The 24,941-nt window shown below is 37.7% G+C and overlaps 1 protein-coding gene and 1 long non-coding RNA gene across 6 annotated transcripts in view; one reads left to right on the top strand and one right to left on the bottom strand.

The window, feature by feature from the left end:
- SLAIN2 (SLAIN motif family member 2) overlaps nucleotides 1-24,941 on the top strand; it is a 34,482-nt gene that overhangs the window by 466 nt on the left and 9,075 nt on the right. For 2 of the 5 annotated variants that reach the window (XM_038134173.1, XM_038134176.1), the window contains exons 2-7: nucleotides 9,447-9,595; nucleotides 14,441-14,605; nucleotides 16,016-16,177; nucleotides 17,404-17,763; nucleotides 19,097-19,147; nucleotides 19,853-19,990. In XM_038134173.1, coding sequence (XP_037990101.1) covers nucleotides 9,447-9,595; nucleotides 14,441-14,605; nucleotides 16,016-16,177; nucleotides 17,404-17,763; nucleotides 19,097-19,147; nucleotides 19,853-19,990 — 1,025 coding nt within the window. Of the gene's footprint in view, nucleotides 1-9,446; nucleotides 9,596-14,440; nucleotides 14,606-16,015; nucleotides 16,178-17,403; nucleotides 17,764-19,096; nucleotides 19,148-19,852; nucleotides 19,991-21,795; nucleotides 21,855-24,941 lie in introns of all 5 variants that reach the window. The other 3 variants (XM_038134174.1, XM_038134177.1, XM_038134178.1) reach the window with 2 other exon arrangements.
- On the bottom strand, nucleotides 20,297-24,941 carry LOC119700007. The gene is made up of 2 exons (XR_005256630.1): nucleotides 22,092-24,941; nucleotides 20,297-21,381 (listed from the first exon to the last, which is right to left on the bottom strand). It is a non-coding gene; the product is annotated as an uncharacterized LOC119700007 (long non-coding RNA).

Genomic DNA, 24,941 nt, shown 5'->3' on the forward strand with positions numbered 1-24,941 from the left:
GAGGCGGCCGGGGTGGGGATGAGGCGGGGGCGGCTTGGCGAGGAGGCGGGCAGGGCTCCTGGGCCCCCTCCCCCCGCCGTGCCTGGGGGAAAGGGCTCTTTCCAGGCGCCTGCCTGATGTCGGAGGGGGTCTCGGCGCTTTGTGTGCGGAGGCAGCCTCGCCCTCTGGGCCGAGTGAAGGGCTTAATGAGCTGTGCGAGACGTACCGAAGCCTGGCGGGGAAGGGTGTTTCGCTTTCTGCGCACGGCGATGGGGCTCCCTGGAGGCCGCGGCTCTGCGCTGCTGCTCGGCCGCGGTGGGAGCGTTACTTCGGGGCACTCGGACCCCGAGCGGGCTCCAGTGCTGCCGCAGAGTCAGCTGCCGGTGTTTTCGGGAGTGCAGGTGAGGAGGCGTTGAGAAACTTGTGGGGAATTTCTAGGGTAGTTCAGAATTAGCCCGCAGGTACTATTAGACTTCAGACACTCATCAGGCACCTTTAATGCCTCGATTTCTTTTAGCTGTATAGACAGCAAATGTAACACTTTCTAATCTCATAAACGTGTTGCCCTTAGGTGTTCTGTTTATTGCTAGTGATGTAGGATCACGGTTTCCCTTAGGTGGTTCCTCGTTATAAATGGACTGCTTACCCTGCTGCTCCAGCAGAAACAGCTGAAGGTGGCTGTTTGCCTTGTCATTATTACACTTGAAGGAGCTTCCACCGAGAATCAAGAAGACTTGCTCTCTCCAAACATCACACTGTCTCCAGCTGTCGTTTTGAAGTTTCCTGTGACAGTTGTTGAGGGGCAGCCTCAGAACTGCAGGAGAAATAGTGGGGAGGAGCCCCGTGTCAGCACCATGTCAACAGAGAAATGCAAGGGAAGCGTATACAGGGGCAAAAAGTGTAAACTTTTGTTTAAACAGACATGCAAGCTGTCTTGTGGCAGAATTGATTGTGGGTCCATCTACAAAGGTCTCTGGAAGCACACATGCAGATGAATTTACAAAACAAACAAAAATGTCTTTCAGAGTTAGGAACGCCTTTAGAAATGCTGGAATGATTCTATGTGTGAGCAATGTTTTAGTTGCTCAGGGAGGAGACAGTGTGTGCATTTCCTTGGAGAAGTCATTTGCCTGACATTCAGCCTGTTCCACTGGAGAAGTATGAGAGCATAGGTTTATTCTCATCCAACACTAAATTAACACAAGGCATCATCTCCCAGAAGATGAGTCTGTGCAAGGCAGCTACTCTTATTTCTCACTGTATGCCTGGTAATCTACAAGGGCCTGCAGCCCTCGATGGAAATAGAATCTGGTAAATTTGCACAGCAAGTTTGGAGTGGCACGGCTAAATTTGTAAATGTCCTGAATTCTAGTGATGATGGATCTTACTGTTTTATACATTCATTCTAAATCATGGGTGGCACAATGAGTCTCTTAAGTGAATGTCCTGACAGAGTGTATGGTGACAGTGGTGGCATAAGAGCTGTGTGTTTTTGTTGACGCAGGTCTGGGCACTCACGGGGCAGCCGCATGGTTTGCTGAGCAGTGCTCTTGCTGGTGTCAGGTGTTTGGCTGCCAGTTACTGTGGCACCGTCATGTTGCTGTGCAAGTTCTGGTGCTCAAAGGACAGCCAGACTTACAGGCAGTCTTTTGCACATCTTCGTTCCTTTACTAATATTTTGGCAACTGTAATGCCGAAATGTTTTAGCTACTAATTTTCAATCTCAGGCATGGGACACTGACTAAGACACAAATGCATGAAACAAAAAAAGCAATTATAAAAATTTCATAATTGTCATACATATCACAATATATATATATGTAGTTATTAAAAATGTTTTCCTGCTGTAGTTTAATATGCAATTAATGATAAACATAGTTTGGCTAGATTGATGACTTTTTTTTCCAAAGTGCTTAATAAAAATGGAAATCAAGCTCTTGGGATTTCTAATTCAACTGTTGAGACACTAAATAGTCCAACCCCTTTCATTTTCCTATGGAGGCAAGATGCCTTTGTATTTTTGCATTTGATTCATGGAGGTTATTGCTCTTAATGAGGTTTGAAATTTTCAGAGGGCTGATGGAGCAATCTAAAAGAAACAAGCCTGTTTCTTTCAGGAGGGGATGATGTGAATAAGTGGGTTTCCCTTTAACTGTTTCATAAAGATCTTGCTCCTAAGGCCTTGGTTATGCAAGGTCATTAATAAAATAATTTAATCAACTGAAAGGGTGAATGCATTTAATGGAATTTAAGTCTCATATGAACTCTTTGAGGTTCAAAAGGATTGAATCACTACTGCTTAACCCAAAATCCTGTTTAAAATATGGGATTATACACTGTCAAAATCAAATACCTCTTGGCAGCTAAGGACACCTCTTGTAGAAACAAATTATATTTAAATCATTGTTTGTTCATAAAAAATTGATTCATCTTGCCTGTTTTGCTTGTCTACCCATAGAAGTTAAGGTTTGTCTTTAGTTTTGATTTCAAAAGGACCTTGCAGTGGGCAATAATAGGTGTTAAAGGGTGCTGGTTATCGCTGTTCTTTTCTGTTTTGTGTAGTACAGACATTTTCAGACCCCATTCTGAAATTGTCTGCAGTTTTGTCATGGCAGAATAAGTATTTTTCTTAACTGTTAAAATTGTTATACATTTAATGCTCACGTGAGATTAGTGGCTGTGAATTTAAGACAGAACACTTGATACTGTGATTGAAATTGATCCTAGAATGTGACATCTTTCTTTAAATCTACATTGTAGAATTGATCAACTTATATTTAGCTTTTAAAATGCATTTAGGTAAGTACAGAAGAGAAGTGTAAAGTGAAAAAGTAAGGAGAAAGTGCAACTATCAAGCAAGCAAAGGAACTTTGACACTGCTGTTTTAATAGCAGCATTAGCTATTAAAACATCTATACAGTATTAGTGAATTTTGGGATTGTTTATATTTTTGCTTGATTGCTTTTCTTCTCTGTGGTTACTTAAATCCAGATTCACTTCAAGTTTTAAACATTTTTGCATCAGAGAATCTTCAAATTGTGTGGTAAATTGTTAAAAATATTTCAGTGAATTTAGGTTGAGTTTCTTGTCCATATGCTTCTGAATGTTGTTTAATGTGCTGAAACTTTCTCCTTGTTAAGGTCCTGAAGGTTGCAGATGGGCACATGTGTACTTGCACACTGTACTGAGCTCTGCACAGACCCACGGAGACTTTGCTTTAGGCCTGCTGATTATTTCCTCCAGTTATCAGCAGCTTTCATAATCTACTCTATGGGCGTTCCTATTTAGCTGTTCTTGAACCAGATTGCATCAAATTTAATTTCTTTTAAGTTCAGTCTGAACAGGTCTTTTCTTACTAATTAATTGAAAAGACAATAGGGCAGAAGGGGTGACCAGAGTGGAGAAATCTTCAGAGAAGTGGTGTGCACCTCCTTGCCTGACTTGCTGGGTAAGGTAGGGTGTGGATGTGTTATCTGGATAGCAGTGTGCAGGGTGGCTTGCCATGCTGCTTTTAAAAAGAGTTTATTGGGTCTTGAGTTTATTGCAGGATAAGTGTGCCCACGTGGGCAATTACTGTAGATTAGTTACTGTGCTGTGAGCCCACTGTAACTTCCTTTGTGGTAACTTGTTGCATGGTCTCCCAAACTAAGCTCTAGGAGAAGTTTTGTTTTAAATGTGAACAAAACATGCAGTGCTTTTCTTAAAAATGTACTTGCAGCATGTGCATAAGAGAGTACAGAGCTTGCCATGTCTCTATTTTGTACATGTAATACAAAAACTTCAGAACAGTTGCAGCAAACTTCAGAACAGTTGTGTCCTCTTTAAATGACAGTGCTACAAAAACTAGCCTAGCACCCATGTTTTCATGTCAGCATAAAGTCTCCTTGGTAGGGTTAAAATTGCTGACAGTTGACTGACCTCATTTACAAACAAAAAAGCTGTTATTGTGTATTTAAAACAAAATTATTGGTGTTTTTTACTAACTGAATAGCTAAAAGTAATAGTTTCAGTGTGTTTTAAGAGCTCAGACTGGCTGTGTATGCTGACTAGTCAAAATGGAAGGCACATGCTTTTGCTGTTATACTCACTCTGGTTCAGCAGCTATTTCTAATTTGCACCTGTTTATAATAGTGCAAGTTTCCGTTCTAGCCATCCACTGTCATTAGTTGGCCAAGGGCCTGTTTGAGACACACGATTGTCGTCTGTAATGATTCTCTTCTGTCTCATATTGCTTGATGTCCCTTGAGCACTAGCATTGTTTTGGAATCAGAGTTTGCCATAGCGAGCTGGTAAAGTATACTGTGACTATTTTAGGCTAGAGCTCCACCTGAACGAAATCCCACTGCTGAAATTACATTGCAGCATTTCCTCTTCAACTGTTGAATTTTATTGTATTAATGTGGTTCAGGCCCCTTGGAAGCTGGACAGATTCTGATCAATTTCTGTTCCATAGTGTAAGTAAAAGAGAAATTGCTGCTTTTCATTTTGTGGCAGATAAAAAGTCAATTTGATTTAAAGTTGTTGGGGTTTAACCGAATTCAGATAACATCTTCACAAACTAGGAAGATAATATGAAAAGAAGCATGTAGGAAAAGCAAGGGTTATGGAAGTCATCAATGTTACAATGAAAAACAACTGGTAACATTAAATAATACTTGGATTATTGTCTTTGAGATATCCATATTTGTTGTGAAACAGATATTTGAGGACTGGAGGAAGAATCCTGAGAAAGAACTATTTCAATTTCTGACTTTTTTGTGATAATTATAGCTTTTAAACATGCTTGATATTTAGATATAATGAAATCTTTGATATGGGTTTCCTTTATTGTCCTAATGATATTCCTGAAATTTACTACATATTTATGTCTTGTTTAGGCATGATTCACATTTCTACTGCTTGTAGTTGTTGGTAGAGCTCTCAGGCATAGTCATTAAGCAGAATTTTATTTTGGAACATATTTATTAGGACACAGAACTTCTCAACTTCTCTCTCTTCAGTGTAAATGTGAACAATGCTATGTTTGAGCACATATGCACTAACAAATTTCATATGAAAAGCTTCTCAAATTGTGGCCAGTTGTACAATTTGTGTAATAGTTCTAGAGGAGCTACATGATGGTGGTTTTGATGGCCCATTTCCCATTCTACAACATCCTTTTCTGACACAAACGTGTTCTTTTGGATGAGGAAATGAATAATGGCAGTAATTTCCACCAACTAGCCAGCCAACTAGGGCACAGCCAACTATCTTTAATTGTTGGGCACAGAAAGATAGTTGTGATCCAAATTGCTCTTTGCAACCTCTTGGATATTCTTGATTCTACTTAAAAAAATGCATTATGTACCTGAGATGTGCCACTGTAATATGAAGGTTTAATGAGACTGTCAAAGTCTTTTTGCAGTATTCATATTCTGGAGTTTTTATTCATAGACTGGAGTTTGCTGTAGTTTGTGCAATCTCTCAGAAGTAGAAGTATTCTGTGAAGTAGAGCTGAAAACTAATAATTGCAGGCTAAGCAATGTGTATCTTAGTCAGCCATAGGAATTTTGTGGGGTGGGGAGAAGGAAAGGAAATATGTGGGCCACATAAGTGCAGGGATGTCATTTAATTTTTTTATTGTCTTTCAACCAGAGATGTTTTTCAGATATTTACCTGTCCATTCAAAATCTGTTTTAAATTTTAATGTGCTTAAGCCACTTTAGAGTTTCCTAAAACTTTTAAATTGTCTTAAAATAGCTTAGATTGACACTGTTGTGTTTTAAATTATCTGTTTCCAAGACTGTCCAGTATTACCGTCTCCTGATTTATATGTTTTCAGTAGCTTTTAGCTGTGAAATTTCCTTCTTGTATTTTAGGGGCATTTCTTATTGATTTGTCCTTGGATTTCAATTTCATCTCCTCATCATGTCCTCAGGTTTTTAGTCTTGCTTTTGCATGCATCATGTTTTGTGTGCTTCCATTTACTTTCCTTTATTGTACCTTCCAGTTTTTGGTTAAACCTAATGTAGCTGAAATAAATGAGCTCTAACTTCAGATTCCTTCCACTTGCCATCTTCTTTCTAATTCGGATTTGTAACTTCATGTTCATCTGCACGTCTTCCCTCTTATACTGAGCAGTGGCAGGATTTTGGTACAAAAAGACACTTCCTTTTTTTCCCAGTGAAAATTTTGGCTTCTTGTTTCATGCCTGTGGCAACTAGCCTCTTGTGTTTTAATGCACTGGGAGGTGTTCCTCAGGTGAGGTAATCTGTACACAGATATTCCACTCCTAATGCAGTGGTGTGTCCTCTTTCTTCAAAGCCTTTTCTGACTCATCTGTGTCCCAGTGCAACATGTTGCAGCTTGCCCCATTTGGCTGACATCATATTTCTTGTAGTCACAGCAGAATTCCTGCAAAATCTCTGCCCTTTTCTGTGCTGTATCTTCCTGGAACTAATCAGTAGAGCCCCTGGCTGCTTCCAGCCTCAGGTTGATGCTGCTCTAGTGTGGCTGACTAGTGAGAGCCAAAGGAAGGAAATATTAATGGCTGCAGCAGAGTCATAGTGTCTGGTCTCCTTAGTGTTGTTTCAAAGTAGATCCAAGCTCCTGAGCTCCTTTTGATACACTGTTTTGTTCTACTTTGCCTTATGTCACTGAGTTGTAGAATCTTTACTCTGTTGTGGAGAGATTGGAGTATATGTTTCTGGTGTGTTAACATTTGTAGTATGGGTGGCAACTGTAAGTTGTCAGCTTCCTCTGTAATTTTTAACTTCCTGTTTTGAGAAAGTTGATTTACAGTGGTTAAAGATGTATGAAGTTATTCTGGTCATCTTCTGGCATGAAGTTGCTGTACTGCTAGTCAGTGCTGTTGTGTTGCTGTAGAATGCATTGAGAGGTACAAATGGGATCTCTTCTGGAAGGTTCTTCACCTAAAGAGGACCTATATCATTTGGGTCAAACAGTTTGACAAAGAAGACCACTTAGCTGTGTGAAGTTACTTGCATGTGCTTCACGTATTTGTTATTTTTCTGATGTTAGGAAAAGAGGAAGAGGTAATGGAGGCATCACTCTGATTCTTAGCCTTGCCCCTGGTCCTTTTGGTTTTTGTAAAATCCAAGTTAGGCAAAGCAAGTAGAATTAAGTCAGTCTCAAGCCTTGAGATTGGCTGTTCTTTGTCAGGTGGAATACTAAGATCAGTGTTTTATAGTGAGACTTTATAATTGCATGATGTGCAAGAAACTGCCCTGAAAGAGCTGTTTTGTCTCTGCATCAGTGTACGTGTGCGTGTTGTAGTGCAGTTGCATGAAATATGTGTGTTGTCGAGTTCTGTATTTCCTTGAAGTCTTAAGTTATGAAACAAAGCTCGATAAAGGAAAACAGTTGACTTGGAAGAGGTGGGGGGAATATGCAATATAATATTTGGTTAGAAAGGGAGGTGGAAAAGAGGGAGGGAGCTGTGTGAGCCTGGATTGCTTCAGTAAATAAACTACTTGTGAAACAAATTGAACAATTGGGAATTCCTGAAAAGAATGTGTTGAAGCTTAAAATATCAGGTAGAGTTTTGATTAGACCAGTCTTGGAGGTTTGTTGAAGATACCCCTCTCATGTGTTTCTCAAGGAGGACATGCACTTTAATTTCTTCCTTTTATACTGGCTGCTACTGTAAACTGAATGTGCATGGAACTTCTCAAGCACAGCAAGGCATGTCAGCTATCCAGAGAACCAGGAGTGAGTCTGTCCTGTACTGGGCAAAAGCTGGCCTTGTTGCCTTTGACGCTTCTTTGTATTGTAGAAACATACCTTAGGACAGAAAGGAGTACAGGTGAGTACTAAAAAGATAATGAATTCAAAATGCTAGAGAGATAGTAAATGTTAAACATTACTTTTAACAGTATGGAGATGTCATAAAAATTACAGAAAGTGGTGTCATTGTTTACACAACTGTGAAAATTGAGTGACTCTTGTGCTTTTCAAGGATCTTCAGGGCTATAAATACATGAAGGGCTTTTAGCTTTTCTTTTGGGCTGAGTGCCCAGTTGTAGGCATTTCTACAAAAGCAGTTATGACAGACAGCATGATATTGGCCAAAGCATAAACTCCTTGAACTACAGTAAGTGGCGGTGACTATTTGGATTGTTACAAACAGCTTTTTTATTTTTATTTTAAAACCTGGCAGATGATAAATATTTCCTCACTTGGATCTGCAAGCATAGTTTGCTGATTTCAGTGTTAGAGGGAAGAGTGTTTTGGAGCTTGCTCTTAATAAAGATCAGTGTTTTGGGTGAGTGGTGGTTTTATTAACATAAGCTTTTGTAAGAAGTGAACTTAATGGTAGTAATTACAAAAAATCTCTAAAAGCTATTATAACACAGTTCAAGTTGTAGAATTACAGAGGAGAGATGAGATAATCTTGTAGAGAGAAAGTTGTGGGAAATAACTTCTGTGTTGCTAATGTCATTGGCATAAAGAGAACAACTTTTGCTGTGTATTTTGTACAGAAGCATGTCTGATTAGACTGTCAGATGTTCCTAAGTGACGCTGTGTGGCATACAGTCATATTCACTTGGAATATGAAGTCTGTCATTACTCTAGAAGAAACATTTGTTTAGCTGATTCTACACATGTATAATCTCCAGTTAAGAGTTATGTTTTGCAATTTACTTTTGTCTTTTGCTGAACCACATTTCCAAATTTGGTTCTAGTCCAAAGTAAGCTAAAGTTCCCTGCTTTGAGTGTGTGGTTTTGACTTTTCCTTTGATCTGTCTGTTGAGGGAGGAGAAGTTTTCAGCTAAATTTCTAGAGTTTTTAAACTGGATTACTACTTTCTTCAGTCATGGAATGTTGATGTTAAAATAAATGAATGGAGATGCGGACAGACAAAGGTTTCAGTATTTCTGGCAAAACAATATGATCAATTGTTTCTCTCTACTCTCCTGTGTGCATTATTTCTCTTTCCTTGTTGCTGATGCTTGACTGTATACCTCCTTAAGACAGAGATAGTCCCTTGGCTCTGGGGACTATGAAAAAATCAGGTGCTAGGATAGAAATAATAAACAAAAATAAATTGTGTACTGTTCAAGGCTACTGAAACAGTAGTTGTGTTTTCTGTACTTTAGCACTACTCCTTGGCTATCAAGATGCTTATTGCTTCCTTTGCTTAGGAAAACAAGAGTTCTCTATGCATAGTGTTTTATTTCTTTCAGGTGAATCTGAAAAGATTAATCCTCTTTTGTATGTTTATGTGACAGTGAAATTGTCCATATATGTAATGTGTCTGAAGTCCTCTGTAGCCATATGTTATCACTGTCATACTCTGTCCCAAATAGTTCATTTTAGGGTCAAATATGTGCTTTATCTTTTGGGATTGTACTATAGTGTAGATAGAGTATAAAACCAGAAATAGCATACTCTGTGGGGTTCTGTTGCATGTCTGATCTTATGTTCATTTTATCTGTCCTCAATATTTTTTTTCCTCTCTTTTCCAGGTTATATACATCTCCAAAGAAGAAACAAAATCCACTGCAAAAAAGTGTCAGTCCATTAGTTTGGTGCAGACAGGTATTAGATTACCCAAGTCCTGATGTTGAATGTGCTAAGAAGTCACTGATCCACAAGCTGGAACAAACAATGTCGGGTGAGTTTCTGCACACTGAAACCACTGGGTTGTATGTATTTATTCGGAAACAGCATCAGAATTAGCTAATGGTTGTGAGATAAAACAACTATCAATTACTTGTGTCTAAAGCTTTCATTATGGTTTACAAAGTCATTAATTCTACTCATTTTACTTATATGAATGAAATGAAAGAAGGCATTAGATCATGAGTCATGATTTCAGAGTTTTGTAGTACCTGCATAGTTTGGTCTGATGTTTTCAGGAAAAGCCAATGTTTGTATGTCTGTTTGTATGTTTGTTTCTCATAATTTTTTTAAAATTAAAAGTGTGTATTAAGGTGTCATAATTGTTAGGTACTCGTCAGTATGTTAGCATGAAACTTGATTTTCTGCTAGATTACCTATTTTACTTCATCTAAAGAAATGGAGGCTTAAGTTTCTGCATACTTTGGGGAGATGATAATGATTTCTTCTCCTCCCATCCCCAGTAACTTGAGATCTAGTTACAGTCATATTTCAGAGTTCATGATTCTTCCTTAATACTAATTAGTTGGTTATATTCAAAACTGGAGAGTGTTTGACCCCTGAGAATGAAAGTCTGCATTCTCTATCCTTCTAGTACCAGACTTTTTTATCTCAAACCAGCAGCAAAATGCTGAAGGTCTGATTAGAATTCTCTGTCCATCTGGTTTCTTGTTTTGTTTTGTTTCTTTGTTGGAACTTTTTTTTTTTTTAAATTATGCTGAGAAAACTTATTTTCTTGCTAGTAATAGCTATTCTCCTCCTGTTCCATCTTTTTGTTGCTGCTGCTACATGTTAAACTGTTGTCTTCAGGAATCAGTAGCATAGTTGGACTTGAGCTAAGAGAGTATGAACACACAGTTCCAGGAGTGGTTCCAACAGCCACCTCCTTTCCGTGGTTATACGTAAACTTTGTGCTGAGTTTATTTGACTGTAACTTCTTTGCTGTCCTTGTATTGGTTTTTTTGGAGCAATTCAGTCTTTATTCTGGTTTGTACTGAAACTGTTCTTAATAGAATTTGAATCATTCTTTATTCTTTCGAAAATTGTGGGCGTAGTGGTGGAGGTGCCTTCAGTACGAGTCACCCTGAATATTTCCCTATTTCTTGTGCTTTTTTATGCTGCCTGGACAAGTGTCTATGAAAAATTTACCTGAGCAGTTAACATGATTTATGACTAGATACAGGCAAAGACTGAGATTCTGAACAACAAAAAGCACTCACATCACAGGGATTTATGGAGGATGATACAGGTTTGGGAATGTGAATACTACTGAGTATTTATGAATGGATAGCAGTTGATTGACATAATTCTGTTTGTGGTTTAACTTCTTTCAGAACTGATTAGAAGTCTTCTGGAAGTACCACTAATTCTGCTACTCACAGGGTATCTTTAAAAATTCATAGCTGAAGCAGAATGGCAGGAAACTTCTCTGTGAAATGGATACATTTGAAAGTTTTAACATTCCAACTATGTGTTTTCTCTTTTTTTGTTTTCCCCTAGATCTGTGAATCTGCTTCTGGCAGTGATACTTGTAAGAATAACACAATTAATGTATAGTATTAATTGGTGGAAATACTAATGGTAGAAAAGATGGGCACATGCTGGTTGGAGCAGATTGCATGTAAAAATGAATTTTCAACAAAACAGAAAATTGTCTTTCAGAGCAACTAGCCTCTTTTAAGAATAAGGGTACCAGGGAGCTCCACTGGAGAAGACAAGAAGTGTTTCTTGTAACTTTGTGTGTATTTCCTATTCTAAACTTCAGGAGTATCGTGTAACTTGTATTTTGCATAGCACTTGTATCTCATGGGCCCATCACTTAACCTGTTACTAGCTACTGGTTCAGTTCATAGATTCTGGCTCCAGTCTCCATGGATAAGGCTTTTCACACGTCTGTAACTTTCTTTCCTGAATCCTTGCTGATGCTTCTTTTGCATTGACTCTTATTACATTGTTAGTTCCTGTTGTTAGGTCTTTCTAATCTTAATATCTTTTTCCTCTTTTTCAGGTCTCAAATGCTCTCTTGTGTTTTACATTTTGTTCTTCCATCATATTTTTCATTGCATGACAGTAAAGGAGGGAAGAAGAGCTCTCAGCTCCATGCTATTGCTAGCAGTTATTGATGCACAATGCCTTGTCAGCAGTCAGGTTTACAATTGCAGAGCAAGTCATGCTTAGTGTTGGAAGTGTGTTCAGTCTAGAGGGAACTTTATGTATATTCTGCACTCAAATTTTCCCATTTTCTACAGCAAAAGAGAAATTTATTACCATTCAGCAAAAGCATAACTAAAAGGAATTAGATGCTGCATACTGTTTCTGAATGTTATAAAAGAAAATTTACGTTAAAATAAACTTGCTGATTATCAACCCTCCCTTCTGGTGCTTTGAAAGCTAATGTGTAATCTTTTGTAAGCTAGTGTTTAATATTAGGATCATTGTAATGCTAAAATGATTATCTATCTTGCTAGTTTTGTCTGACACTCCTAATAAAGACCATATCTCTATTTGTAAAAATAGCAATGTCTTCCTGAGTCACAAAAATGCCTGTTGGAAAACATTTAGGAATTCTGGTCCATAAAATGGGTTTGAATCCAGGTTTATTTTGTCTGGGAAAATGTACTGTGCTGATGAATGTTCACATTAGCTATGATGAAAACTACTGTGTATATCAAGTCTCACCACATACAGGAGCAAACTTTTTACATGTAGCAAAATTGTGCTAAGTTTCATCCAAAAAAATCTGTGTATGATCAAATACTTTGTATCATTATGGATGTATACAAAGAGCCTGTTTTGAAGACTGTACAGTAGTAGAATTGTTTTCTAATGTGTGGATAGTATTTTAAAATACTTGTCTCTGTAATAAATACAAAAGAAAGAACTGTTGTGCAGACTTACATTTTACAGATTTTTAATGATGTTTTTCGGCAAGAGATGAAAAGTAGATTTTTTTTTTTTTTTTGGTGTGAGAACAAAGATTCAATTGGAGTAGATGCTTTGGGGTTCCTTTGTGAATGCTAGAAGTTGATATCAAAGGCCTCATCATAATCACCCAGAACAGAGTGACTTGTAATTACTGGCTTTGTTTACTGAGCTTTGTAATTAAATGGAAGTTTTCCCTTCTGACACTCAAAATAAACCGAAGATACCTCATGAATACTTGCTAGAATTTAGTGAATTCACAACTTGCTGAAATTACCACATATTGATTGAGACTTTCGGTGAAAGCTGGAATATAAACCTTTCACCCTTCATCTATAACTGTCTTTTCATTCTAACTAAACACTGGTAATATTAACTGGTTTAGAAAGGATCTTTACACAAAATGCAATTTTAGGAATTTGCTGCAAAGTCAGCTTTAATTTCTGCTGCTTTTGCCTCTGTGCTGTATTCTGCCATTGGCTAGGTTGGATGTTTTTTTGGGGGCACTCTTAAAAACTGATTAGGTGATGCAATCAGTGAAAATACTCCTGATATTTTTTAACTTAAATATACTTTAGTAGATCAGATAATAGCGCAGCCCCACCAATGTTTGCACAGGACAACTGAGGATGTTGTGACCAAGAGCAAAGGGGAGAAGCTGAAGCTTTGCTGGGCTTGGCTGCTGAAAGCAGCATTTCATGCAACTGTAGTCTGTTTTGGCTTCTAATGTCAAAGCAACAATGATTTTTAGTAAGAAAATTTGGGTTCCTTTCCTTTTTTTTTTTCAGTCCACTGCTATCAGTAGCCTAATCCTTACTGCACCAATCGAAGCCCTTTTTTCACTAAGAGGAATGTCACACAATATTTTTAATGGCTTACTTTCAGCAGCTGGGTGAGCTGCAACTAAATGTAATCTGGATTTACATAACATCAAGTTGGCATTTCTAGCTTTTTCACCTTAACATTTTGCAATTTAATTTGTCCTTATATACATTTCTGCATTAATATACTTCCAGCAGTGAAGGAACTGATTTGTAGCAAAAATGTCTAAATATCTTTTGGATCCCACTACCTCTGTAGCTGAAATTTCATTTTCTGTTATATTTAAAATGTAAACTTTTGAACAAAATAATCAAGTAACTAAACAAATAATATACCTGACAACCAGCAGAATTTCAGCATCATACTGTTCACCACTGTTAATGTTCACCAGTGTTTAAAATTAATCTGAAAATACTTCAGCATTGAAACATGTACTGTAAATGGCAGAGGAAAGTACCCAATTTAGATCTTATATTGCGTTTGAGGTTGAAGCCTATGGTCAGAAAATCCCAAGTTATTAGAACAGAAGGTTAACCGTAGGAAATAGTCAATTTGCTTTAGTCTGGCAGGTTCATGCTACCCACAAATCTATACAGAACAATTTGCCTTACTTAATGGTTTTTGATTTCAGCATATGGTTAGGAAAATTTTGTAGGTGATACTGCTTAGTTGTGTGGTGCCAGTCTTGGGGTTACTGTTGAAGTATTTTGTGATTCAGACAGGTCTGAGAGTTCTGAGAACATGACTTCATGGTGTGCTTTGGTTTGTATGTAGTTGTGTATAGGGTGTATGTTAGTGTAACTGAGCCTTCCTGCTTCCGAGCACCTACACTGGACGTCTCAAAGACATCAGCTGTAGTGATCTTAGATCTGACTTCTTCACTTGTCACTGTCTTGTCTTGCCCTCTTCTGCCACTCTTTTCACATTATGGTTATATCTAGGGGTGAAGAAAGCAGTGGAAAAACTTTCTGATGACTGAAGTTTTCTACTTGAATTGCATAGTAATTAAATCACACTGAAGCCACAGTATAGTATTGTATTTGTTTTTCATCAATTCATTCAGTATAATTCATCACTTTTCCCCTCTCTCCTGCAGCTCTCAAGAGACAGAGTTTGTACAGCAGCCCTTTCAGTGCGGTCAGTTACGCGAGCTCCTACAGTCCAAATACCGGCAGCCCCTACAGCAGTGGCTTCAACTCTCCCTCCTCAACACCAGTGAAATCTGCTTTAGGGAAACAGCTCATACCTCCTGGTACCTCAGGTAAGTCTGGTCTTTCTTCCTCCTCTTCCTTCACAAATATGCTCAGATAGACAATATTTGCATTGAACTGGAGTAAGAAAGACTCCAGAACTTTCCAGCATTTTGTAGGATGTATGCATCACACATTTTAAGCTTTTGAGGAAGGGATTTTTGCATACTCTCTGGCATGAGAAACATGTAAAATGTTTTCTTTGGGTGTCTGCGTCCCAAAAATTACTGATGTATGTGATTAGCAGTTAGACCAAAACGCCTGAGTTCATTCTGTGGAGTTCCAAGTGGCTTCTGGAACTGACCCTGTAATTGACAGGGGTGTAAGTTCCATGGTAGGTGTTCCAAGGTTAGGGGTTGGTAGTTGCGAAGTCTTTTCAGCTATCCTGTTGTTTGCTAACTGAAACATTTTGTATGCAGTGTGTCCATCAATACCTCTGAGATGTGAACAGTATGGCATAAGGAAGAAGCATACATTCTAGTTAAGCATTCCATGAGACTTTGTACCCATCAGTGTAAACATTACCTTCTGGCAATGTTTTCTACTTTTATTCTGCACTGTAGACATTTTCTTTGCATGAAAAAAATTGGTGCCTGGAACGTATCTCTACTCTGAAGTCAGACTGTTGGCTTATTGTATATTATTTAAGTTAGCTTACAGGAAACATGAAAAATACACTGTGTTGACAATCCAGCTATCACTAGTTCACTGGACTTTTACAGAAGCTTGCACTGCATGAGAGCCATTACCCAGTTTTTGGTTTAATCTTGGTGGCTCTGCTCTGCATCGTGTGCTACAATGACATGTCTGCCTGAGGGACAGATGTAACCGGCAATAGGAAGGCAGAAGGCAGCGAACAGGGAGAGTTTTTCCTTGTTGTAGTTTCCATGTTACAGTTCAGCAAAGGTGTGTATGTGGAACAGGTAGTATTTTCAGATTAAGTCTATTTTAAGCATTCCAAACTGAATCAATATTCATTGGATCTGCAAAATCGTTATTGTTAAGAAAGATCCAGTCAAACTTACATCTTACAAGGTATATCCAGAGGTGAGAATGAAAGCACAGGTGGAACCAGGTATGCAGTTGCTTTTTTTTGTAGAGCTGTGCAAACATCATAGCAGTTGTAACATGCTGTGGTAGACCAAATTATTTGCCACTAGTTTGTTTGAGACTGTTGCCATGATTTTATGAAGTTGCCCATTTTTAGAAGGTAAGGGCTAAGACCTGCTTTTGTAAGTTACATTTTCAGCCTAGGTTTGCCATAAAATAATCAAATGTTTCAAATGGTTTGTTAGATCAATGTCTCAGTAGCAATTTCTTCAGACTGGTGGTTTTTACTAGGAAAGGAAATGCAGCTTTCCTTTTTTTTTAATTTTTTTTTTAGTAACAACAATTCCTGTTACTTTATTTTCCTTCCATAGGTCATCTTAAAATTTCAGGAGATAGAAATCCTCCACTAAGTCCACAGTCTTCTCTGGACAGTGAATTAAGTGCGTCGGAGATGGATGAAGACTCTATTGGGTCTAATTACAAGTTAAATGATGTTACAGATGTGCAAATTTTAGCACGAATGCAGGAAGAAAGTAAGTGGGCTTTTTTTCCTGAAATCAAATAGAGCTGTTGCCTTTTTTTTTTTTTTAATAACTGCAGTAGTACTTGTTTAGTAAGCATGGAAAAGCAGTATAACTTCTACTATGGATGTAGAAGTGTGGTTTGGCCAAGAAAGCTGGTTAAGGACTTCAGCCTTCAGGCTAAGGAAAGGAAGTTGCTGTGCAGAACTTTTCTTTAGAAACAATGGACAAGACAATGCTGGAGAGTATGAATTTGTAAGGTATAGTATTTGCTAAAAGGATGATTGTTAGAATCATGGCAGGACTACTGCCTGCCACCATTCTTCTCAGGAGATTGTTGCCTTCCTGATGTGTCTTGTTCGCATCAATGCTTAAATCATAATTTAAATCACCAAAATGTAAAGTCAATATTTTGGCAAAGAATTATTAAGAAAAGTGCCTATATAGATGTCTGTCTTTAATTATAGCTTTAGTTGAGACTTTTTGTCCCTCTGAGTTTGCAGAAAGTGGTAATAATTTTGGTTATCTAACTAGGTGGTCTCCAGACTGTTTCATTGTGTATCTATATAAGTGAAAAAACCAAAACCAAATGCCTAATATATGCATTTTTTCATAAATTATAGACATGTATTACTCTAGTGTATAACATACACATAAATACATAGGTATACACAAAATTATTATTTTAAAAAGTATGAGATAAAGACAAGATAAATGCTGTTTTAAAAATACTAGTTGTTCAGAATTTTCTTGCTTTATGCCAGTGGATTGGTTTGCTTATCCCTGGGGGTGTGGGCACCACACTTCAGGGACCATTGATCTAACACCTCCAGTTTCTCTAGGAGTAGCTTATTGTGTTGCTTTTCTGGTTGGATACACTAACAGATTGCAAGAGACATTTCACTGTGGCTGCTGTAATTTTTGTAGGATGTTACTTGATACCAAAATTATGATGTAGCCTGTGTTGCTAGTTGCAGCATGGGAGAGGAGATGACCAAGACACACCTATACTGATGATTGCTTTACTAGGAAAAAGAATGAACTCACCTACTTCAAGTCATTATTAGTTGGTAGATAACTTTTTGGTACTAATAGGAATTTATGTAATGCCTCCAGTAACAGGAGTTAAGGTGAGCCAAATTTGGGTTTGAGAACTGTGCAGCTATCTGTGTGCACTGTCTCTAGTTGGATCCATTTGTGGGCTGGAAGCGAGTAAACAGCGCTCTTGTTGTTGCCAGGCCTGCGGCAGGAGTACGCAGCCACAGCTTCTCGCCGTAGTTCTGGCTCCTCCTGCAATTCCACGCGGCGAGGCACGTTCAGCGACCAGGAGCTTGATGCACAGAGCTTAGAAGATGAGGAAGATGGCACACATCACACAGTGCACCCTGCTGTTAGCAGGTTCTCACCATCACCTCGCAGTTCTCCCTGGCCTTCACCAAAACAATCTCCAAGAAACTCGCCTCGCTCCCGATCCCCTGCTCGAAGCATAGAGTACAGCAGAGTGTCACCACAGCCTATGATCAGCCGTTTACAGCAGCCTCGTCTTTCGCTTCAAGGCCATCCTACAGACTTGCAAACCAGTAATGTCAAAAGTGAAGGTAAAAAACTATTTGAAGTTCATTACACGACTAGTTGTGTATTTTCTGTATAGGAGTTTTGTCAGTGTGCAGTCCTAAAATTATATGCCTGTGTAACATTGTGATTTAATCTCTGAATTGATGAAGAAAATGCAGAGCAAGCAAAGCTTAAGTTCTGCTGGGGCACCCTTACAGTCAGATGAGTTGATAGGCTTATATTTATTTTAGATGTTATCCAGTCAATGAGTATAATTGAGTTTCATAGTGACCAAGGCTATATTTGGCAGGCAAAAGCACTAAAATAAAGCAGGAAGACTCATTTACTAGTAGAGTTAGGCCTTGCAGATGACAGAGCAAAATGCAGAGGAAATAACTGTGGTCAGGTAAGAGTAACATGGCAATTTATGCATGCCTATAGCCTGTGAAGCAGCTGAATGCTTTCTTCTGGTTGCACAGGACTCAAAACTTTTCAATCATGAACATAGTCTTAAAAATATTAGTACTTAACTCATGTATTTGTTGGATATTTTAGATATCTCAAAGCTGTGAAAACTGCATGATAAATAAAGTTTGGAGTAAATTCAATGCAGTTATACTATATTGGCATAGAACAAAATAATATAATGCTGATACAACTTTTCTTCCTGAATGTACTTTTTCCTAGTAGCAATTTAGCAGAAACTCCTTTTACTGGGATGAAATTTTGCAAGCAAATTCCCATTTCAACAAAAGTAGTTTTTATCCAGCAAGTAAGATTTTAAATTTAGAAAGAATATATATTTAGATATTAAGAATTGCCCTTACTAGTAATAGTGGTTTGGGGAAATTTCAGGTATCTAGGAAAATGTGCAACACAAAAGCTAATCAATTATATTGTAACTTAATCGAGAATTCCTTTCCCATTGATTCCTTAAAATGAAACTCTTAAAGCATGCTAGACGAGCTGCAGTAAAAATATCCTGAGAGGAATGGTACCAAAAGCTAGTATCCCACATACCAGAGGGATCAAAATAGAGTGTGTGATCATGCGTTTCTGAAACACTTCCAAGGAGTTAGCTTGCAGTGGTTTTTGTGCAGCTGAGTGTTGCTTGGATATTCAGAGTTGATACACCAGCAGCCAAAAAAAGTTGTTCAGGTTTTCTCTTATTTTTTTAAATATTATTTGTCTAGAATGGTTGGGGGGAAATTTGATTGACATGGTTCAACAATGTACTAAGTGCAGTAGAAAGGAATGCAAACTGCTAAGTGAAGAAAGTACACTTACTGGAATATTCAGCCAATGAAGACTTAGTTTTGTTTTCACCTTCAGTGCTTGTGCATGGTTAACCTACTTCTTCCCTGCATCCCTCTGCAGAATCAGGTTGGCCACTCATCCTGTCAAGGCATCTTCAGTCTTCTATCCAGAGTATGTCATCAACCTAGCTCTGCGTGGGTTGAAGATACATAGAATGTCATTAGACTTGAGAAGTACTTAATGGCATTTTGTCATATTCTGTGAACAGTGGTACAAATATTAGAAGGCCCCTAAAGTATCAGCATTAGCTGAGTAGATAAGTCAAGTCATATGTGAAAGATGAAGCATAACTGGACACTTCAGTATTTTTGAATGCTGTGTATGAAGAGGTCCTTACCAAGTGGGTGTCTGTTATTTGCTGTATAATGGACTGATATGGGACAAGGTAGTCTCAAAAATTTACTCAAACATCTATGTTGTTTTTACTCTTCAGGCAAGCATTTTGTTACAAATAACCTTCTAGGTAAATAATTTGAAAACTGTGCAAAACTGCAAATTAGGTTTGTCTGTTCAGCTTTGATAATAGTACAATAAAACCCAGAGAATCACAATCCAGATATGTTTCAATTTCAAAACACAATATGCTTGACTTTTTTATCATAGGTGAAAAATAGACATTCTTACTCTTTAGATGCATAAATATTTTGTATGTGGTAGATTTGAGAAGAAGCAATGTAACAAAATACACTTTTAAATTGCAGTGTAGTTTTATATGGCTAACACTTTGTGTCACATTTGGGGTTCAACTACGGGTTTGCAAACTGACCTTTGTCCAGCATCAGACTACACATCGTATCTTTGTATTATTTCATACAGAAAAACTAAGGCGTAGTCTTCCAAACTTGTCCAGGACATCTAACATCCAAGCTGAGTCTGTGAAAAACAGCAGGAGTGACTCAAACTTCCAAGTGCCAAATGGAGGAATACCTCGCATTCAACCTCAAGCCTCAGCCAGTAAGTACCTTTAGTACTACCTCAATGTAAATTAGAGTTAAGTGACGGTATTCAGCAGTCTTTGCCCAGTCTCAGGGCAAAGCAAAAGATCACATGCCACACTGGAGATGCTGATCTTGATTTATAATCAGACTTTGTGAATCTGTTTTTATGTTATACAGAATAGTCAAAGTCTGGTTTCTTATTAAGGTGTCATTCATAGTTTCCCAAAAGTATATGTAGAAGTAATATGAAGAATTATAAATACAGTATTTGGGCATGTCTGAAACTGTTTTCTTTCTAGGCTCTGAAAAAACACCTAGATGATGTTTATTGCTTTTTTTTTTTAAACTAATGAAACATGACCTGAAAGTGTTCATTTCAGTTTAACCCTTTAAGTTAACCCATGTCTGCAGTTCTGCAGTTTCTTTCCTTCTTATTCCCTTTTTTTTTTTTTTGGCACGTGAATTATATATCCAGTTGGCAATTTTGTTTACTTAAGTGTCAGTTACTTCCTAAAAAAGGTTTTGATAAACCTGTGTCTCATAAAACATATTAGCCCGTTGCTGGACTCCCATTACTTTCCTAGTATCTCCAGAAGTTAACTGCTGACATGAAAATGCTGCTATTCTCACAAATCTCTTGAAAATGGTGACCTTAAAGAAGCCAAAGCAAATGAAAATTAAATATTCAGTGTTTCTTTATATGTCAATATTGCCAGTTCCTGTTGTTTAAATGTTTCCTGACTATTTCTTTTAAAACAAGTTTCTGAATTTAATAACCTTGCATGACATTTTCAAGGGAAGAATACGTTATGAATATTTTTATGTGTAGAGCTTTGAACAGTAAAAATTCTGTGATAAAGGTTCATCAGTAATCTAAGTATTTGACAGGAAATGTAAAAATAATGTTTGTGAATTTAACTAGGGGTACTTTACCTATAGAACAGTGAAGGCATAGTGGCATACCTAGTTGGTTGTCTTAAAACTTTCAAAATTATGTGTTAAAGCTACCAAGTACAGTTAAATACAGAATAAGGAATAGAGACCAAGCCAAAGACTCCAAGGTTTCTGTCTTTGTACAGACTCAGAGCAGATGTAAGGATTGTGTGGACAGTCAGTCCCAGGGGTGTGATACTGTAGTAGACAGAAGTTAGTGTGACTTTACCATTATTCATATAAGTTACTCCAACATCCTTGCACCTTGGCCCTCTTCTTCCAATTTTGGCAGACACTCAGAAGGTGGGATTTCAAGCTGAAGGTGGGATTTCAAGTTGAAGGGACGTTTGTGTAGTTCAAATGCACAACTGTTGCCTGTTAGGCAGCCTTAGCAAAGTATAAAGCATTCAGAGCAGTTGGACACCTGGTCTACAACTGTGCTATTTCAGTGATAGGAAAAATTATCAAAATGAGCTGAAAGAAAATGAACAAAAAATATTTTTAGTAAAAATCTCTACAGATTTTATTTGTTGCTTTAGAATATAGTGAACTGGGAAGGGAAGAGCATAGAGAGCAACTTAGCTAGAAGGCTATTCCCAGAATTAAAAGTATACTCACGGTTAAGCTTTCTGGAAAGATCAGACAACAGAAGATTCAGTATTCAATATTTAGTCAATTACTTCATTGGAACCAAAGTGGTCTGATTGTGTTTATATTTCTTTCTTTCAACTTGTGGATGCATTAAGAATTACTAGGTAAATTTGCTTTTCTTTCATAGACAATTTCCCCAAATGTGAACCACTCTAGACCAACTTACATTTAAATGTAAGTTAAATATCATTAATAAAGGCCAGATTTCTAGCTTTTACAGTTTCCCTGCTCTTACAGATGTTTGTCAGAGTCTTGCTATTGACAATCGTAAAACGGTTTGTGTGTGAAGTCAATGAGTAAGTATCTTTGCTTAGTCCGGATTAAAAAATTTTCTGCAAAACTGTACATTGTATAAAGATTTCCAGAATTGTGTCCTTTTTATTGTATACTTTTTGTTTTATTGGTTTTCTATTTTGTCACTTTGCACAAAGCACTGTTAAATTGCAGCAAATTTTTGTTTTCCCTTGGCAATGATTTCTGGGTCTTGGGATTTGAAGCTTCCTCATACACCTGCTAGTTTTGCATGAGCTTACCTTTGCGAGGATGCTGGCTTGCCACCCCAGGTCACTACTTTGCTCCTTGTCAAAGATTTGCGGTTCATAATTTACTTGCACATTTGCTGTGGCTGCAATACTGAACTTGCTATTGTTGCTGGCATTCAAAAATGAGCTAGGAATCCAGTAAGTTTCTGAAATGACAATTCCTCTTACAGTTTTATAGCCAAATTGTATTTGCTTGCTTACAGAAGAGAGGGAAGACACATGTGATATGTTTAGAGGTACAACTGTAAACATGAAAACATTGGCATTTTAACTTTGAGCTGCAGTGTGGTGAACAATCCAAATTGGTTTTGAAGAGAGACTGAATTAAACAGCAATTGTAACAATTTGATTCTTCATTTACATCTGATTCTCCCTGCCATTCTGCAGAAAGTACTTTTTTTAAAAATATGAAAGCTAGTAAATTGTTCACCTTAAAAAACTAGAATATATGGTAATGTGTGTGTTCTCCAAGGATTAGGTATTGTCTGAAGTGTTAGTGATGGGAAATCTCTGTGTTTGGGTCCTATGCCACATAGATTGTTCAAAGCTCTAGAAATTGTAGGGTGACTTCCATGTAGGAACTACTTGCTTTTGAATTCTGTGTGATGCTTTTGTACTTAGTGGCACTATGAGCACTTGGATGCTTTTAGGAAGAGCTAAATAACAAAACTTTCTTGAAGAGCTGTAGATTCTTCAAACTATCAGTAAAGTGACTGGTCTGCTTGCCAAGATCCAACTGCTTGGCATGTTCAGAGTAAAAGGAGGAAGAGTAAGTTTTGAAGAAACCAAGTAGTCCAGTTGTGTTGATGAGAAGTAAATGTAACTACATGTGTTCAGCACGCAGCAGATGTGACAGGGAATGTCACAGCCCAGAGAGCACTTCAAGAGCAGCAAGTGGTGTGGATAAACATGCACTGGGCGCTTATCTCAAACTGCATGTTAGCTCAGCATTGCTCAAATTGTACTGCCTAAGCTCTGTTCAGTGTTTCAGTGCACAGAAATGTTTTGCTATTGAGTGTCTATTTCCTGGAGTCTCCATTGAGAAGGAAGGAATTTGATATATGCATATTTAAAATCCTTTCCATATCATCCCATCTCTCTGACTTGCAAGAAGTGTGGATAATGATGGGGGAAGAAAGTGCCATGTGCAATAGCATATTGAGTGGATTAGGACAAAACAAATTCAAAATATGAAGAAAGAAGCTTATCTTCATTTTGTGTGGTATAATAGAAACACTGATTCTGTAGAAAATAATAAAGTGGATTACTTGAGAACTGAAGCAGTCCGCTTCAGTAAATTTCTAGGAATTGTGCTCATATTTAGAGACCTTACTGTGCTTAATTGGCTGTTTGCATGTATGCTTTAAAAAAAGTTTCTAGGAAGACCATGTGTCAGTTGAGTAAGAATTACATATTGCCACAGGCTATTTTGCATTAGATTCTAGTTGGTAGAAGGAATAAGGCTTTCATTAGTAGTGGGCACAGGCAGAATTTTGCTGTGTTTATGAACAATCTTAATTCCTTTTTGCTGTTTGTTGAACATGACAGTTTTAGTTAGTTATTAGGACTAAATTGAGTAGCCTGCCTAGTCATAATTTCAGCATGATGTTAAAACACATGATGAATTTTTTATAGTTCATAAAGTACTGTGTATTTTGCACTGACTAAAGCACAGGAAAGGTGATAGTAGTCATTATATATTATCAAACAAAAGGATTAACTAATATTAGGATTCAAATTGTTCCCCCCCACCACCTAGCAATATTCAGTAATTGGTGATGGGATTATTCCTTACTCAGGGTCAGGATCTTTTTGCACAGCTGTTCCCCCATCTTTCTTCCTTCTCACTATGGAAATAAGCCTTGCTAGTGCAATCAGTTTTATACTGCTATAAAACTTCATACACTGAGATAAGCAGAGATGTTTATTCATACATTATCATTTTATGAAGTCTCTGTGTAGTCAGAGCTTTATTTCATTGACTACTTTCCTCCTTCTCCCCCTTAAATGTGCTGCGATGGAAATAGGCTGAGGCAATGCATTCCTTCTGGCAATAAGTAATTCTCTCCATGCCAAGATTCTACAGCTCTCGGAACATTGGCTTCTCTCTTGGTAACTGGTAGGTAGTGAGGTCATTTCAAGGCAGTACCAGCCCTTGAATGTTACTAGACAAAAGGCAGGACAAGGGAGAAAAGGAGCAATAAAAACGAATTTCCATCATGCTGGGGTACGTGCTGGCAGTTGATAAATCGTAGTGTTAAGTCTTCATTTTAAGCTTAAGTCCCCTTGCATACCTTTTGAAGAGGGGAGAAAAAAGACATCTCTCAAGAAGGCTTAAGTCTCCATAACTGAAGAATACAATTTGTTTATATGATGATCATACTAGACAAAGATTTATGCTTTTGTATAGTATTAGATTATTTTTTTGAAAATGCTTCTAAAATTAAAAACTTAGTCTTGCTAGGTCAAATACAACGGTTTAATTTTCATCTGTATCTAATCTTGCTCTCATATTGCTGTAGCATGTTTGCTAGGTGGCTTGTTCTCCCTTTGGTGTTTTAATTTTTGTTTTGCATTTCTGGGCTTTTTGCCCTGCAAGAAGCTTTACTCTTACCAAATCTGCGCATTTTGCACTGCAAAATTTCTGACACACTCCTCTGCAACTCTTTGCCATTAAGAGCAAGCACCATTCACAAAACTCCATCACTTCCAGAGTCATAACAGCTTTTTGAGTGTTTTACTCACACTGTTTCTTGACGCTTCACAAGTGGATACAATTCTGAAATTCTCAGTAAATTTAGTTTTCTTATCTTCTTAGACAAATATAACACTTCTTGTCTT

This window comes from Motacilla alba, chromosome 4, assembly GCF_015832195.1.
Source record: "Motacilla alba alba isolate MOTALB_02 chromosome 4, Motacilla_alba_V1.0_pri, whole genome shotgun sequence".
Taxonomy (NCBI): domain Eukaryota; kingdom Metazoa; phylum Chordata; class Aves; order Passeriformes; family Motacillidae; genus Motacilla; species Motacilla alba.